This window comes from Malaclemys terrapin, chromosome 1, assembly GCF_027887155.1.
Source record: "Malaclemys terrapin pileata isolate rMalTer1 chromosome 1, rMalTer1.hap1, whole genome shotgun sequence".
In the NCBI taxonomy this organism is placed as follows: domain Eukaryota; kingdom Metazoa; phylum Chordata; order Testudines; family Emydidae; genus Malaclemys; species Malaclemys terrapin.
The window spans coordinates 215343708-215359725 of record NC_071505.1 but is presented as its reverse complement, the minus strand read 5'-3'; the positions used below and the strand labels follow the sequence as shown (position 1 = coordinate 215359725).

Genomic DNA, 16018 nt, shown 5'->3' with positions numbered 1-16018 from the left:
ACCTCCCAGTAAAGGAAGAGACATGCTTATATCTCTCTCTGCTTCCAAAGCACCTTCAGGGCTGTATTTGAAGCTACTAGACCGATTCAAATAGACAACAGATATTTTGCGCCAGATTTTTAGCAGGTGAAAGTCTGTTGTAGTTCTCTCCAAAAAAACCTAACACAACAAAACAGGAACCTAATAGGAAACTTCTCTCTAAAGCAACTACTACTAGAATCCTTGTCTGGACTTGAAGAATTGTCTTACAATCTAGATATGATTTAAAAAAAAAACTAATAGTAGATATGGAAAAGTTTACATGACTTTTGATTATTTACTATTTAAACCTTAATTCCTGTCCTGGGTATTGGCTCCCTGACACAGTGGCCTTAAGTTGTACTTAACTGAGCAGACAGATTTAAAAGTTGTTTAAAGTCCACAACTCCTTAAATTGCATTTTAAAACTGGATACAAGAGATCTTATATATGTGAGAAATTGTTATGTTTAAATGTTCACAACTGAGAAACTACTGAGCTGATTTTTAAACTTGGATTGATTTCTAAGTCTTAACATGATTTATAAAACATCCCATTCTGGAAGTTTCTAGATTCACCTTTTGAATTGAATCTAGAAAGCACAGAGTGCGTGATTGCACATGCCAATAACAGGAAGGGTGGTGACACTACTCAGTTAAGTAGCTCAACTGATTTCACGTAAGCTTTCTTTAAAAAAATCACTTCTAATTAGAGCATGGAAAATGTTATCCCCAAAGGAATTTGTTTGAAAACTTTATAAAGTACTTAAAAAAAAAAAGTAGTTTCAAATGGAAGTTGGAATTTGAAACCTTAACTAGACACTGAACACTACTGAGCCTGATGTAATATGTGAAACTATGATATGTTTAGCGCTCAGGTGGGAGGGACTATTTTAACTCATTTGTTACTGTGAGAGAAATCAAATGTTGGGACCAGAAGGCTCCATTCCACTTGGGAAAATCAGTTGTGTAAGTGTCTAGCAGGAGGCAATTATACACCCAATTAGCTCCCAGCTTTACCCAGGAACAGGATGCTGCAAAAGTGCCAAGAAGGCTTTTTCAAAAATGTATCTATATATGCCAGGATGTTTGAATTTTGGAACCTAGCTATCACTAAAGAATCAAGGACTAGAGGGACAATGTGTGACTATTTCTTTTCTGAATAAACTATGCAATAGAATGGCTGACGATCATTATGAGAGGAGCCAAACTGGCATTCCTGGATAGTACAAAAACATTTGCTTATTAGGTATAACATTTCAACTAATTTCAATGAACAGAAATGGCAATCAGAACACAAGGACATCACTAGCCACAGACTGGTGTATACACATTTTTTGTACCACTGTATTAGTTTAGGAATAGATAAAGTTAAGGATGTGCAACTAGCTAGTGTAAATGTAGTTATACCAATATAAAAGTGCTAACATCAGTATAGCCTATTTTGATACCAACCAAGGCACCTTTATACGAGTAATAATTGCATCCACATTAGGGGGTTATACTGCTTTCACTATATCTGGTCCTAAATCAATATAGTTACAGTGGCACAAGCACTGTATTTTGAAACACTTTAAATAGATTGCAGACCCACACAGAGCAAATTGCTGCTCCATTTTGGTTATCTCCCTCTCACAAAATTTGGAAGGTTCAGTTTTGGAGTACAATGGAGTGACATTTTAATAATACTTCACCTTTCCACCAACAGATCTCAAAACAATTATTAACTGAGCCTTGCAACATAATATTACTTAGTAGCTGAGGACCAGCAGTAGTGGAGACCCAATTTGTACTTGATATAATATCAGTCTGTCCAAAAGTTCTCTGATGCCATTAGGTACCTGCATTTTTCCTGCATCTGGGAGTGTAAGTGAACTACAATACCGCCATGACCACCTACCCTATCTTTCGCTTCTCCAGGAATACAACCATTTTCCTCAGCACAATGCACAAACATCCAGATGGCTCTCTAGTGATTAACTCTGGACTTACTGTACTGAGTATTTCACTGTTGGATTAAGAGTGGGCTCCTCCTGGTGGTCTAGTGGAATATCACAGGTAGAAAAAGATAGGGAGTTTCATTCCATATTTCTTAACTTTAGCTGAACAGTTACTTCAAGGATCCCAAGCATTTGTTTATCCATCTGCCAGTGATATAGTAACAGAACAAAAATCTCTCTCAAAATATCCACCCAGTAGTCAGAAGCCCATAGATGAAGCATTTCCCAAATATTAATGTGAAAATATTGGAATACACGAAGTCCTGTAGGCCAGGGTCAAGTTTACCAGGATTTGGGGGCCGGGGGGAGGGGTGGTTACTGGACATTTTTCTTCTTTTTTCTGTAAGTTACGCTGATCAGAGATAGAAAAGACCTACTGTGCTACACGGGAAAATACTGTGTGGTTAACTGTTGATAAACGCACTATAAAGTGGTTGCTTAGTAACCATATTTGACAATAAACCTAAGTGCAAGTGAGAATATCTTCCTGTTTCTTTCTATTTTGACCAAAGAAGTATTAATATTTATATTCCCTTTATTATACTTAGGGAATACATGTTAATGTGGTATCAAAAGTTTTATCAGCATAAATTTAAGATAGTTGTATTCCCATGAGCGAAGTCAGTATTGAATTATGAAGGTTACTCCTAACAAGTTCTGATAAAAACTTTATACCATATTCTCATATGTGCCACATTTAACTAGAATAGCTGTTTTAGGAGGTATAATTTTTAGGCAAAATTATGCATTTGTGTTGTTGGGGAAAAGGAAAGAAAATGTTCTCTGACTGGTTTATAAAATGGCAGCTCTTTAAAATGTGCTTAGGGTCTTGGAAAGTCAGAATACAATCTCATCCAACTATATTCAACAGGCAACCTTACAGAGTAAAATACTTACTACACCACACTAAGTATACTTCACCACAGCATACATGATACATTATAAGTATAGGAAATGCCACAGTAAAGTAATACCACAGTACAGAAAATGTTTACTTTTGAAAGTAAAGTTATGGTTTAAAACAGGATGGGTAACATTTTTTAAAAATCATTTTGTATTTATATTAAACACTTTAAAAAAAATAAAGCTATTTAGAATTATATTTGAAATTGATAACCTATATTAAAGCCTAAAATTATAATCTATTAAAGTTATTTAATTTAAATATAAAAAATAACATTAAGCAGTACATGCCTGCTGCCAAGTTTTAAAGAAAGTCACACCACTGAACTGGTAGAAAATACTGGCTAAGCACCTGGAACCGGAGCCTGTTGAGTGCTAAACCAGTATTTGATAGAAGTAGAGTAGATTCCTGCAATTCTACCAGAACTTGATGGAATCGGACAACAAGTATCAGGTTTGGTTTGGGTCAGAAAACAATCTGAACCTCTGAGGCTCAGGTCAGGTCACCTCTGAAGTCTCTCTCTTGCCCAGGAGGTTGGCATAGTAGTAGCTGCGTGCCCAGCTCCTGCCGGCCACCTCTGCCTCATTGAATAGTATGCACTGCCAAGTGAGTGTGCTGCACCTCTCACTCCACAGAACATAGTGCAGCGGGGGTGGCAGCCAACGGGATTGGGACAAGCAGTTGCCACCACCACACAGTGCAGCAGGAGGTGGCAGTGGCGCCGCTAATTCAGGTTTGGAGGGAACGGTCAGGGTCAGGTTGGAAAATGACAACACTCTTGGGCTCAGATTGGGTGGATTTGGGTCTGGTTTGGGTCTGGGCCTGGGCAGACCTCCAATACAAAAAGAGTGACCTAGATTCACGCATCACCATCATCATTATCATTAAGTGAGCTCTGAATGCAGATCCTGGTAGCAATGTACGATTCACAAAGAACACAGCTTCGCTGTCAGCAGCAAGGCTGAGTGAGCCTTAAGGGAAAATATTTTTCCTCATAAAACTAGCAAGTGTGATTTGAAAATGACATTGTCAACTCAAGTTTAGTATTTTTAAGTAAAGCCTAAGAAGTCTCTTTTTTTTAGTTTTTTTATTTTGCCTGAAGTGATTTTGTGTCACAAATACTTCCACAAAAATACAAGCCTAAGGATGGGCTTATGCACAAACAGAATAGACAATGAGCGCTCTCCTCTGCTGCTGAGAGAAACTGCTCCTGCTACTAATCACCATCCACAGGAAGTGAACAGGAACCACTGCTTTGCTTTCTCTTATATTACACAATAGACCATGACTACACTAGAAGCATTTTGCTGGAAAAGATATACTGATATACTATACCAGTAGAGTGCTCTGAGTGTGGACACAGCTTATATTGGCCAGCAAAATTGCACTACCTCAGAGCTATGAGCACCTCGGGAATGGAGGTTGTTCATAACTATGAAATGTCTAACTCTGAACAAAACATTATGGCTATTCTTTCAAAAGTTTACAACTGAACAATGACTTAATACAGCTTTGAAACTTTACTGTGCAGAAGAAAAATGCTGCTCCCCGCCCCATTTTTTTTTTTTTTTTGTGGTTTAACGCAATACTTTACTGTATTTGCTTGCCCTTTTGGGGGAGGGGAAGAAAGGGGAGTGTCTCTGCTGCTGCCTGATGGCATACTTCCAGTTCCAAATGAGGTGTGTGGTTGACTGGTCAGTTCATAATTCTGGTGTTCGTAACGCTGAGGTTCTACTGTAGTAAAGTTTTGCTGGCCAATATAAGCTGTGTCCACACTAGGAGTGCTCGAAGCTAAACTAGTAAAAGCACAGATTTTCCAGTATTGCATCTACAGTAGGGGTTTTTGCTAGCACCGCTATGCCAGTCAGCGATCACACCCCTATACCTATACCAGCAAAACGCTCTTGAGTTTAGACCTGTCCAAATATGGGAGGGATTTGTTGGAAAGGAAACTATGGATATCTAAGTGTGCAGGAAGATTATGTGGGGAAGAAGACCTCTGGAAGGACAGTAGCAAGGGACTGCTGGCTTCTGTAGAGCAGCAATAAAGAGTGTAGTGCGAAGTTATCAGTCTAAAACCAGGAAACACATACTACATTTGCTCCCATTCTCTGATACATATATTTGGAAAATTACTATTACCACATACAGTGGTACAGAAGTGTAAGAGAAAAAGGTTTGAAGCAACGTAGGTCCCTCTGTCTCCTCTCTCATCCAAGAGCTTGCCTAGACTAAGAATGAGAAAAGAGTGAATGAACATGCAGAGTGAGTGAAAGACAGAAAATGCACCCTCACTTCAGTCAGCCTACTCTTAAATTAGATAGAAAAGTAAAAGAGAAAAGAAAAAGAAAAGAAAGCAACAAAACACAAGCTGTTACTCCTTGGAGTTTTATGGGAAGAGGCATTTAGGACCTTGTAGTGGCAAGAACATACTTTAAATGTATTTCATTTTGCTTAAAAAATATAAATTAAATTCCTGTGGAAATCATTTTGAGTTTGTCAGTTTTTAGAATGATTAAAATTTTAAAAAGACATCTCCCTTTTCTGCAGCGCACCTGATACACCAGAGACCCAAATTCAGGAGCTACATGCAAGTTGTAAGAAATGTGGCTTTAGAAAGCACTTTGGGACTCTTCTCCACAACTGAAAGTAATGTAGAGCCTACAAGGTAATGCCACAAGGTAATGCCCCTATAAATTATGGGATGAAGGAGGATAAATTAAGTACATTAACGTAATATTTATGTGTAACTCATCAAGCAGTCACTGAAAAGGCCATGAGGGATCTGTCCCTCCTCGTGATTAGTGGGGGGATTCTGGGAAGAGGGAAAATGTTTTGGATAGTAGAACTCATACTCAAATTCTAAATTTCTCTATCCATTCCTAGACACAGTAATACACAAAGTGGGGTCCAGCTCATTTACTCTCTTTATTAGCTTTTTTACTTAGCATTTATCCTTCTGCTGTTAACATTTCACTTGAACCATTATTTCACGCAGCACTTGCCAAGAAAACAAGATAACACTAACCATAGGAGAGCAGCATCTTGTGGATCACACATACCATGTCATTAGTTCAGAAACATTGTTTCTTACCGAGTGGCGGCTGGAGCATCCCCCCTTTCTTTTCACAGGTCCCAATTGGCTGTATGTCAGAGGAATCCACAAGCCTCCAAAAGTCATTTTTGTTGTCACTTCCATCAAGCCGCAACCTTAATCTGGCACCAGTGATTCCAATTACTGTAGCTATACACACTGAGGTAACATTGCGTGGGTCGTGGGCTTCCAGTTTCATACCAACTTTGAAATCATTGCTAGGTGGGATCCTAGACTACAGGAGGGGTGTGGGTGGGGGGAAAAAAGATATTTTTCTTATTTTTGTCTCCTAGCTTGAAACAGATTCAGACAGATACCATGAAAAGAGTTACTAAATATATTGGACAGTTATAAACACACAGCTTCCATTCATCAAGACATATAAAATGCTGTTATACTTATCAGTTTATGAACTTTAGTCAGTGAAAAAGGATGACTACAAATAATTGACTGGCTTGTATTGCTTTCTAGCAACACCTGAGCAAGATGCTTGGCTGCCACGTTGCTGGAGAACTCTGAGTCCAAAGCCTCTCTCCCCCAAACAGCAAAATCCTCAGGTTTTTAAGGAAGTGTTTAATCAGCCAGTTAATTTCTGTTGGCTTAATGGCTTTGGAATTCTAGACTAGCACGATGACTCTGCCAGCAGTTGATCTGCTGTTTTTCTTTCCTGTACTGCAGAGTCAGAAGTGAGGAGCAGGTGGAAGGCTCCCTGGTAGTTCAGAGAGCAATTGGTAAAGAGTGGCTCACCAAGACAGGGTGCCTGGGTTAGTCAGAGTGTGGTTGTTGCTGGAGTACTCTTTGGAGACCATGTAGTGCTAGAGCACTAGCAGTTGGAGCACCGACAGCCCTTGCCTAAGAACGGCACAGCTGAGAATCACTGTGCCATGGCACTGCCGGACTCCACAAGAGGGCAATGATTATATTGATAATGGTGAAACATATTACAATGATTACCTTCTGGCAAAAGAATTACAAGTAATTGTACCCATGATGTTTCAAAAAGGCATTGTGAATTAAACAAAATTTTAATAAAGCCATTTTTAAGAACTAGGGTGGCAACCGCTGTGGAGGCTTGGTATTACTTCTATATCAACATGATGAATTCTCAGTAATCAGAAGAACAAACATAGATGAGGAGACCAAGGGTCATTTGGTGAAAGTGAGAGTACAAGAGGGAAAGAACAATGAAAATTGCCATTAGATCCAGACTAACTACCTGATGTGATATAGTAGCTGAAGACAAATTAAGATTTATGGCATGAGGTACGCTACATTCATAACAAAAAGTAACAGATAATTATGTGTTATTTGTATTACAGTAGTGCCTACAGAAGAGGTTCTCAACCTTTCCAGATTACTGTACCCCTTTCAGGAGTCTGATTTGTCTTGTGTATCCCCAAGTTACACCTCACTTAAAAATTACTTGATTACAAAATCAGACATAAAAATACAGAAGTGTCACAGCACGCGGTTACTGAAAAATTGTGTATTGTCTCATTTTTACCCTATATTTATAAATCAACTGGAATGTAAATATTGCACTTACATTTCCGTATACAGTATATAGAGCAGTATAAACAAGTCATCGGTATGAAATTTTAATTTGTACTGACTTCACTACTGCTTTTTATGTAGACTTCTGTACAACTAGGCAAATAGCTAGATGAATTGATGTACCCCCTAGAAGACCTCTGCGTGCCCCAGGGGGTGCATGTACCTCTGGTTGAGTACCACTGGCCTAGAGAACTCAAGCAAAATCAGGACACCACTGTGCTAGACACTGTATAAACACAAAGTAAGAGACAATCCCGCCCTTAAAGAGCTTACATCTAGATAAATAAGATAAAGGGCAGAAGAAAGGAAATATTCCCATTTTACAGATGGGAAATGAAAAGAGAGAAAGAGAAAAAGTGATTTACCCAAGGTCACATAGGAAATCTGTGTAATGTTGAGAACTGAACCTAGATGTATTAGGTCCCAGTTCAGTGACTTCCTCTCATAGAGTTGAACACACACACAGAGGAAGTGTCAGCCACTGGATGCAAAGATGTAAGCACGCATCAGTTTTTGGACTTAAGACATCTGTATCATCACTTCGCCCATTCTGGTAATTGGTCTTTGATACTGGCTCAGTGTTCAGCATACCGTAAATTAGGAAGAAGAGGGGAGAGGAAGATCCTTTAAGAAATTTCTGTACCAGGAAGGCAGGGATGATTGATGCATGACAACGGCACAGCACTAAACAGGATTTATTAACCTAGTAGCGGTTGAAGATCAGAATCAATCAGGTCCAAAGCTGTGAGGGAGAGGGAAGACCAGAGAAATTGTATTCACCCCACACAAAATATGTATCCATTTAAAATATCTATCTATTTAAAATGGACAGGTGTCAGTCAATGGTAGGAACTGTGTCTGTCCAGCCTGTCAGGAAAAGTGTGATGCAAGACTTACTAGGATAACAAATGGGGGGTGCATTGCCTTTCTGAAATTTTAAAAATATTGAAATCTTGGGTTCTTCTTGCTGTGAGTGCAGAAGCACTGTCTGAGACAGAACCCAGATCAACAGCAGGAGCCCTGAAGGAGCCATAAGACTCTGCACAATAAAAAGACAAGAGATATTCAGTGTGTGGAGCCTAGCATCTGTCAATGTAACATTCAGACAGCAGGCTGTCTGAGAGGAGAGCCCAGGCATATTAAATTTAAAGGGCAATTCAATGTCAGGATATTGCTTGTCAAGCTGTTATTCTCCACAACTGTGAAAGTCAATTTAAATTGAAAAGTTAGTGTTGTTTTTTAAAGAGAAATTGGTTTAAATTGCAATACTTGGGGGGGGGTGGATATTAAAAGATATCATACATAATATTTATTTTTGGCGTTATGGTAGCATATGAAGCCAACTGAGATCAGGCTTCCATTGCTCTATGTGCTGCACAAACAGATGGTAAGAGATAGTCCCTGCCCCAAATAGGTTTCAATCTAAACAGACAGGACAAAGAGTGAGAGAAAGGGATGCAGATTTCAGATAGTTAAAGAATTTAAATAATTATAAAAAATGATTCTAAAATAATTTTAACCATTGAGTCTAAGGAGCATTACAAATACCTTGGCTTACAAATATCTTTATTTTGATTTAAAACCTATTTTATTGGTTTCTCACTTACTTGTGCATTTTGAAGTTAATTAAGTATCTTGTTGGCCTGTGCATTAGAAAATTATTTGACTGGCCACCAGGGTTTACTATCAGCCCCTTCCCTTGCATTACGCAAAGTGATGACACGTTCACAGGCTTTCTATTCTTTTGTATATTTAATTGCAAAAAAACGTAGTTAATGCAGAGCTGAGGTTGTTTGGTGGTATGTCATCTCCTTGCAGAACACTGAGTTGAGCAAAACTCAAACTTCTGAAACCCAGGAAACAGAATTAAGATTGCCCAAGCACCCATATCTTTGCCCTCTTTCAGCACTGTCCCAATATGCCCCATTAATACACATACCTTTATTTACTCTGTGAACCCCACAGTTGCTGAAATATACAAACTCGTCACCTCCTTTTGCAACCCATTCCCTCTCATCCAGAGGATTCCATCTAACACTATTAAAGGACAAAAAGGTGTGTGTGTGGGGGGGGGGAAGCGGGCGCAGGTGAAGACAGTTGCCCACATCACCTTCCCTCTGTTCCCCAGGAGCTGGCAGTAAACAATAGGAATAATTTGCATACACTTCAGAGGCAGCCAGTGTGTTTGGTGTACCTACATTGAACGGTGGAGGCAGTAGTTGGGCCTGCTTCATAAAGGTGTCTCTCTGATATGAGGACATGTGTGGACTACTTTGAGGTGCGTGACAGAGCTGTGATTACGATATGAGGAGATCTGTGTTTTTCACTCTCTCATGCGTGTGAGGAAAGGGAATTGTGCATGTGTACCTTCAGAATCCAGTACACATCATTTCTATGCAGAATATTGTATGTTATATAGTTAGCAGGGCACAGGGCTTTTATTACAAAGGCTATTGTCAGTGGTAATGTGGAACATAACAGGATTCTAATGCTTTAATGATGGGTACGTGAAAGTGTAGATTGAGATGGTATCCTGTGGGTAATGGCAAAGGAGCTGTTAAAGGCTGTGAAGTAGTTCTCACATTGTACATATGTGGTACTCTTTCTGGGGAATTGGCTCAAAGTTCGAGTGTATGCTAGGATCTGGTGCCTCCTGAATCTTACAGTGCCAAGGGCCAGCGTGAGTATGTGTGTACTGGGGCATTGCTCAAAGATGGTAGAGGAAAGGGGTCATGGGCTACCTTCCCCCCTGCTTTTTGTCCTTTAATAGCATAACATACTCTTCAAGGGGATGACAACTTTATATCTGTGTTAACAGTGTTTTTTGCCACTGAATTACCTGTTCATAAAAACTAGGAAAAGATATGTTGTTGGTAGGAGTAAGTAGTAATTAAGGCAGTTGTATTTATCATTTCCTGCAATTTGCATACCTAGCTAGTCAACACCCACCTTCCCACCCTCCCCTTTCATAGATTCATAGACTCTAGGACTGGAAGGGACCTCGAGAGGTCATCGCATCCAGTCCCCTGCCCGCATGGCAGGACCAAATACTGTCTAGACCATCCCTGATAGATATTTATCTAACCTACTCTTAAATATCTCCAGAGATGGAGATTCCACACCCTCCCTTGGTAGTTTATTCCAATGTTTAACCACCCTGACAGTTAGGAACTTTTTCCTAATGTCCAACCAAAACCTCCCTTGCTGCAGTTTAATCCCATTGCTTCTTGTTCTATCCTTAGAGGCTAAGATGAACAAGTTTTCTCCCACCTCCTTATGACACCCTTTTAGATACCTGAAAACTGCTATCATGTCCCCTCTCAGTCTTCTCTTTTCCAAACTAAAAAACCCAATTCTTTCAGCCTTCCTTCATAGGTCATTTTCTCTAGACCTTTAATCATTCTTGTTGCTTGTCTCTGGACCCTTTCCAATTTCTCCACATCTTTCTTGAAATGCGGTGCCCAGAACTGGACACAATACTCCAGCTGAGGCCTAACCAGCGCAGAGTAGAGCGGAAGAATGACTTCTCCTGTCTTGCTCACACCACACCTGTTAATGCATCCCAGAATCACGTTTGCTTTTTTTGCAACAGCATCACACTGTTGACTCATATTTAGCTTGTGGTCCACTATAACCCCTAGATCCCTTTCTGCCATACTCCTTCCTAGACAGTCTCTTCCCATTTTGTATGTATGAAACTGATTGTTCCTTCCTAAGTGGAGCACTTTGCATTTGTCTTTAGTAAACTTCATCCTGTTTACCTCAGACCATTTCTCCAATTTGTCCAGATCATTTTGAATTTTGACCCTATCCTCCAAAGCAGTTGCACTCCCTCTCAGTTTGGTATCATCTGCAAACTTAATAAGCATACTTTCTATGCCAATATCTAAGTCGTTGATGAAGATATTGAACAGAGCTAGTCCCAAAACAGACCCCTGCGGAACCCCACTCGTTATACCTTTTCAGCAGGATTGGGAACCATTAATAACTACTCTCTGAGTACGGTTATCCAGCCAGTTATGCACCCACCTTATAATAGTCCCATCTAAGTTATATTTGCCTAGTTTATCTATAAGAATATCATGCGAGACCGTATCAAATGCCTTTCTAAAGTCTAGATATACCACATCCATCGCGTCTCCCTCATCCACAAGACTCATTATCCTATCAAAGAAAGCTATCAGATTAGTTTGACATGATTTGTTCTTTACAAATCCATGCTGGCTGTTCCCTATCACCTTACCACCTTCCAAGTGTTTGCAGATGATTTCCTTAACTACTTGCTCCATTATCTTCCCTGGCATGGAAGTTAAACTAACTGGTCTGTAGTTTCCTGGGTTGTTTTTATTTCCCTTTTTGTAGATGGGTACTATGTTTGCCCTTTTCCAGTCTCCTGGAATCTCTCCTGTCTCCCATGATTTTCCAAAGATAACAGCTAGAGGCTCAGATACCTCCTCTGTTAGCTCCGTGAGTATTCTAGGATGCATTTCATCAGGCCCTGGTGACTTGAAGTCATCTAATTTTTCTAAGAGATTTTTAACTTGTTCTTTTTTTATTTTCTCTTCTAAACCTACCCTCTTCCCATTAGCATTCACTATGTTAGGCACTCCTTCAGACTTCTCGGTGAAGACCGAAATAAAGAAGTCATTAAGCATCTCTGCCATTTCCAAGTTTCCTGTTACGATTTCTCCCTCCTCACTGAGCAGTGGGCCTACCCTGTCTTTGGTCTTCCTTTTGCTTTCACTGGGCTCCACCAGCTCTGCTTCAGCACACCTCCCTAGCCATGGCTCCAACGCATTCACTGCATTCTCACGGCAACCCGGCCCCCTCATGACATCTGTACCCAGGCTCCCCCACTGTGAGCAGGAAACACATATCCCTGAAGTCTTCACTCCTTGGTACAAGCAATCTATTGCCATTTCTTTCCTCCCTCCTCTAATCTAATTCACATGCAGTGCCTGGAGAGAAAGACAACTACGTTACAATGGAAAGGTGTTCCTGGTCATGTTTCAGAATGGTTGGTGGGAGGAGTTTGTGACAGAGCTGGTGAGAGAAATCACAGACAGAGTTTTTGTGCCAAAATACGGACAGCTTTCTGTTTGAGAGAAAGATCTACTGACCCTTGTCCAACAGATGCATCCCATCTCCAAGCAACAGCGAGGTGTCAGAGCTTCTACACCATAACAGTACCACATTTCCTGGTACACTCTCCCGTGAAAGTTTCCCAGAATCAACTGGTTAAAAATTGTTCTTGGAATGTGGGACATAGTGTTAGTTTTTATATAATCAGAGGCATGTCTAAAGATGCATGTGTCTTATTAACTCTGTTTTCTCCTAGAGCTCCAGGAAAAAATCACAGCCAGTGTGGAACCGGCTGTCCAACACTATCTGTGATCTGGGGGGCGTGTCCTAACTATAAAGGGAAGGGTAACAGCTCTCCTGTGTACAATACTATACAATTCCTCCTGGCCAGAGACACCAAAATCATTTTACCTGTAAAGGATTAAGAAGCTCAGGTAACCTGGCTGACACATGACCCAAAGGACCAATAAGAGGACAAGATACTTTCAAATCTTGGTGGGGGGGAAGGCTTTTGTTTGTGCTCTTTGTTTTGGGGGTTGTTCGCTCTTGGGACTAAGAGGGACCAAATATCAATCCATGCTCTCCAAATCTTTCTGAACAAGTCTCTCATATTTCAAATTTGTAAATAACAGCCAGGCAAGGTGTGTTAGTTTTATCTTTGTTTCCTCAACTTGTAAATGTTCCTTTTGCTAGAGGTTTTACCTCTGTTTGCTGTAACTTTGAACCTAAAGCTAGAGCTCCTCTGGGCTCTTTGAATTTGATTACCCTGTAAAGTTATTTTCCATCCTGATTTTACAGAGATGATTTTTACCTTTCTTTCTTTCATTAAAAGCCTTCTTTTTAAGAACCTGATTGATTTTTCCTTGTTTTAAGATGCAAGGGGGTTGGATCTGGACTCACCAGGAATTGGTGGGGGGGAAAGGAGGGGAAATGGTTAATTTCTCCTTGTTTTAAGATCCAAGGGTTTGGATCGGTGTTCACCAGGAAATTGGTGAAGAAGTCTCTCAAGGCTACCCAGGGAAGGGTTATAGTACTTGGGAGGGAAATATTCTGGGGGGGAGGTAGACAGAGTTTCCCAAATGACTCATAAATAATTTGGGTGGTGGCAGCAAAACCAGATCAAAGCTGGTAGTTAAGTTTAGAGGTTCTCATGCAGGTCCCCACATCTATACCCTAGAGTTCACAGTGGGGAAGGAATCTTAACACCTGCCTAAGGCCTGCTGGGACTCTGAGCCTGAGGTGCACTGTGACTCAGGGCTTCAGCCCCACTCAAGGCTCTCGGGGATAAGCACTTCAGCCCAGCAGGAGACAGAGGGGGATTCCCAAACATTTATCCAGCTCCAATCTGGTGCACCTGAATTTAAGCCATGACAGTGGTAGCCCGGCTACCTGGGGCTGACAGCCAAGTATCTCCTGGAATGCTATCTACCACCCCAATCAAAATCTAAAATGGCACCCCTGGGACACAGACCCTGCAATTACAACGTCCACAATACCACCCAAGCTGCTGAGGCTGCATGTTTCCTATCTTGGAAAAACCTCTTCTGATTGGCTGTTTTTTCCCTTGCTGCCAATCAGGGCTGCTGCAGGAAGCAGGTGGTGCTCTCTGCCCCTGCCCCTCAGCAGGCGCCATTTTTACAGGAGAGAGGAAGGAGTTCAGTAGCTTGTGATAGCTCTGCTCTTCCCTTCCCTCAACTATTGGGACAAGGAGAGGGTTCTTGTGCCTCTCCCTCTTCTTCTCTTCCCCTTGAACTCCTTCAGCCCTGCCTGGAATCGTGCTGGGACTCAGGGCTTCAGAGCAGTGAAGAGCCCCAAGAACTGCAGGAGAAGCAAAGGTGAGCCAAGGTACTCCCACCTCTGGTGCTTTCGACGTTTAACGGCACTGTGTTTAAAAATAGCGGGGGGGGGGAAGAGAGGGGAGAGAGAGAGAAAAAAAAAGTTGACACTGAAAACCGTTCATTTAAAGAAAAGTGGACTGACGCTTACTATTTTGTCTTGCCACAACATCGAAAGGGTCGACCAGGATGTTTAATTTGAACAGAGACTGTGGCTATTGTTGAAAGTGGGAACATCAAATGGCACTATGAAACGAAGTACATGGATTTTGACTACAAATATCCAATAAGTTCCCATTTAAGAACAGACAAGACTGCTTCATTAAAGGACGCATATTTTCAGACACAAATATTATTTCAAAGGCTACTTGTGCTCAGGAAAAGGCATCTGAAGCTTCATTGAGGTATGTGGTAATGGAAAAACACAGGAAACCTTTTACAGAGGTGGACGTTATTAAGCAGTGGATGGTTACTACAGCTGAAACCCTTTTTGCAGAGAAGTCAGACACTGCTGACCCCTTAAGACAACTGCCAATCTCAGACACAACAGCTAATAGGTGCGCTGAGATGATGGCACAGGACATTTTCAAGCAGTTGTGTGAAAACTGAACATTCAAAAATTTTCCATGGCAGTGGATGGATCCTGTAATTCCAGGGTCACCGCAAAGCTAGCACTGTATGTCCTTTTTCTGATAGAGAGAAATTTGGGGAGGAGTTGTTGCCCCTTATACTGCATAACAATCGCACAACAAGTGAGGAACTGTTTTGTCTAATGCAGGTTTTGACATGACACAGATTGTGTCAATTACAAGAGACGGTGCTCCTGCTATGATCGGTACTCACTGAGGGCTTGTGAAATGTGTGCAAGATCTGAACCCCAATCTGATTTTCTGTCACTGCGTAATCCACCAAACTGCGCTTTGTGTAGGTCTTAGCTAGGAGTATGCTAATATAATGTTAATGGTGATTAAACTTGTCAACTTCCTTTGATCAGAGTCATCACTGCAACACAGACAGTTCAGAAGCTTTCTTTCAGAAGTATCTGCCGATTACGATGACCTGTTGATTCATAAAGACATCCACTGTCTGAGCAGAGGGCAAGTACCAAGAAGGCTGTGGGAAATTCGAGTTCATGTGGAAGAATATCTACATAACATTCCGGGGGTGGGGGGAGACAGAAGAGCTACATGCATTTTTGAGGGATGGCAGAAGCATGAGCATCCTGGCCTTCCTTGTTCATTTAACAGGCCATTTAAATGATTTCAACTTAAAGTTACAGGGGCGAAATCACAATGTAGTAGATCTCCACAGCAGCGTCACTTAATTTGAAAACAAAGTCTCTTCAAAAGTGATTTGGAAACTGGGGAGATGCTGCATTTCCCAACGTTGCTAAGCTGCCGGGACACTGCAGATGGCATCATCTCTGGACAGGCTTCTTCAAAACTTCCAGCAGAGGTCCCAAGAATTTGAAAGTGTTAAAGATAACTTCCTGTTTGTAAGGAACCCATTCATGGTACAAGCAAATGGTACTT

The 16018-nt window shown here is 40.9% G+C and overlaps 1 protein-coding gene across 6 annotated transcripts in view; it reads right to left on the bottom strand.

Moving 5' to 3' along the window:
* The window catches only part of SCML2 (Scm polycomb group protein like 2), a 129670-nt gene that overhangs the window by 63065 nt on the left and 50587 nt on the right, over positions 1-16018 (bottom strand). For 4 of the 6 annotated variants that reach the window (XM_054006769.1, XM_054006759.1, XM_054006778.1 and 1 more), the window contains one exon: positions 6016-6250. The exons of 1 other annotated variant lie outside the window; for it this stretch is intronic. In XM_054006769.1, coding sequence (XP_053862744.1) covers positions 6016-6250 — 235 coding nt within the window. The remainder of the gene's footprint in view (positions 1-6015; positions 6251-16018) is intronic. One more of the 6 variants, XM_054006797.1, reaches the window with a different exon arrangement.